The sequence below is a fragment of the Durio zibethinus genome, chromosome 13, assembly GCF_047325235.1.
Source record: "Durio zibethinus cultivar Kanyao isolate XHJ-2024 chromosome 13, ASM4732523v1, whole genome shotgun sequence".
In the NCBI taxonomy this organism is placed as follows: Eukaryota; Viridiplantae; Streptophyta; class Magnoliopsida; order Malvales; family Malvaceae; genus Durio; species Durio zibethinus.
The window spans coordinates 4,520,388-4,522,460 of record NC_143174.1 but is presented as its reverse complement, the minus strand read 5'-3'; the positions used below and the strand labels follow the sequence as shown (position 1 = coordinate 4,522,460).

The 2,073-nt window shown below is 37.3% G+C and overlaps 1 protein-coding gene across 1 annotated transcript; it reads left to right on the top strand.

The window, feature by feature from the left end:
* On the top strand, positions 1 to 1,826 carry LOC111304409 (cytochrome P450 71B26-like). The gene is made up of 2 exons (XM_022900957.2): positions 1 to 1,011; positions 1,102 to 1,826. Exons 1-2 carry the CDS (start codon positions 106 to 108, stop codon positions 1,708 to 1,710), a joined length of 1,515 nt encoding a protein of 504 aa, XP_022756692.2. The 5' UTR covers positions 1 to 105; the 3' UTR covers positions 1,711 to 1,826.
* The last annotated feature ends 247 nt before the right edge of the window (positions 1,827 to 2,073 follow it).

Sequence of the window (2,073 nt, the reverse complement as noted above, 5' to 3'; positions counted from 1 at the left end):
ATATTAAGCTTATTATCAACTTTAAATTGTTTCTTGTCTTAGTAAACCAACATCAGCCCATTGAATCTAGTGAAAGATAGTCAGAAAAGCTCTAGCCTGGAAGCCATGAAAGATGAGGTTAAGTTGCCCTTGTGGCTTCAATTTCTGCTGCTTTTCTCCTTTCTATTTCTTCTTATAGAGAAGATTCGAGCAAGGAAGCATAGCAAGAAGGTTCTTTCAGGCCCTCCTAAGCTTCCAATCATAGGCAATTTACACCAACTTGGTCCATTGGCTCACCGCTCTCTGCATCAACTATCCAAAAAATATGGCCCCGTCATGCTACTTCAGATTGGCAGTGTGCCTACTCTGGTTGTCTCATCCGCTGATGCAGCAAGAAAAATCTTGACAACCAATGATCTTGACTGTTGCAGCAGACCTCTGTTAGCTGGCGCAGGAAGACTTTCCTACAATTATCTTGATGTAGCTTTCACTCCTTATGGAAGCTATTGGAGGGAGATGAGAAAAATATGTAATCATGAGCTATTTAGTGCCAAAAGGGTTCAATCATTTCAGTTCATAAGAGAAGAAGAGATTGGTCTGATGATTGAGTCAATCTCTCAGTCGTCCTCTTCTGAATCTCCTGTTAACCTTACTCAGAAGATGATGTCTCTCACTATGGATTTGATTTGTAGGGTTGCTTTTGGTAAGAGCTCAAAAGACAGCGAATTGGACCACAACAAATTGCATGAACTGATTCATGAAGCTTTGGGTATAATGGGAAGTTTTTTTGCATCTGACTTCTTTCCTTATGTGGGTTGGATCATAGACAGGATCAGAGGTCTGCATGGAAGAATTGAAAGGGTTTTCCAGGATTTGGATCTTTTCTACCAAATGTTAATAGATGACCATCTACGCACTGGCAGGCAGAAACAAGAAGCTGAAGATATAATTGATGTTCTGCTGCAAATAAAGAAATATCAGACTAACACTTCTCTTCAAATCACCCAAGATCATATTAAAGGCATTCTTATGGTATGGTATTTATCCAATTTTAGGTTTTTTTTTTGTTTCTTTTTTTGCTTCATTATAAGACTAACCTCTTTGCTAATTACCTACTGCTAGAATATACTTTTTGCTGGCGTTGACACTACTTCGGCTGTGGTGGTGTGGGCTATGGCAGAGCTTGTTAGAAACCCAATATTGATGAAGAAAGCACAAGATGAAATCAGAAACTGCGTAGCAGAGAAAGGAAGAGTCTCTGACTGTGACATCCATCAGTTTCAATACTTCAAAATGGTGATTAAGGAAACCTTGAGACTGCATCCTCCCGGGGCACTTTTACTTCCAAGAGAATGCATTTCCCAATTCAACATTAATGGTTACAGCGTTTGCCCCAAAACTCACATCCAAGTCAACATATGGGCAATCGGAAGAGATCCTGAGAGCTGGGAAAACCCCGACCAATTTAACCCGGAAAGGTTTATGGATAGCCCTATCGATTTTAAGGGGCGGAATTTCGAGCTTTTACCATTTGGTGCCGGTCGAAGAAGCTGCCCTGGAATGAATATGGGAATTCTGAATGTGGAGCTTGCACTTGCAAATCTCTTGTATCATTTTGACTGGAAATTGCCCAATGCGCTCAAAGCAGAAGATCTCAACATGGAAGAGGCTGCTGGTCTAACAAATTACAAGAAAGAAGCCTTAGTTCTTATTCCTACCAAATACCACTAGTAATTAAGCCTTGGAGTTAGTTGGAGTGCAATAAATCATCAATTATATGTATTTAAATGTCTCATAATGCATATTCTGTTTCTGAAAAGAATAATTTTACCAAGTAAAAAGGATCATGGATTGTCTTACAATTAATTTTAGAATTATCTATTTTATTTTGACTAAAAATTAACTACTCATAAATGACATGAAAAATAATAAATAGCAAATATATTTATTTTTTCCGAAGAGTTGAACTATAGATCATTTTAGCATTTTTATATTTTTTATTAAAAAAAAAGTCTCATAACTTTGATAGGAAAAAGGATTCTAAATCCTGAAATTTAAACCTCACATTTGTTATATATCATCTTTTAAAAGTGA

What these genes read in the sequence shown, in the direction of transcription:
- LOC111304409 (XM_022900957.2), top strand. Translation starts at nt 106, where the DNA reads ATGAAAGATGAGGTTAAGTTGCCCTTGTGGCTTCAATTTCTGCTGCTT. An exon ending in ATATTAAAGGCATTCTTATG is followed by an intron (nt 1,012 to 1,101) that starts GTATGGTATTTA and finishes ACCTACTGCTAG; the next exon opens with AATATACTTTTTGCTGGCGT.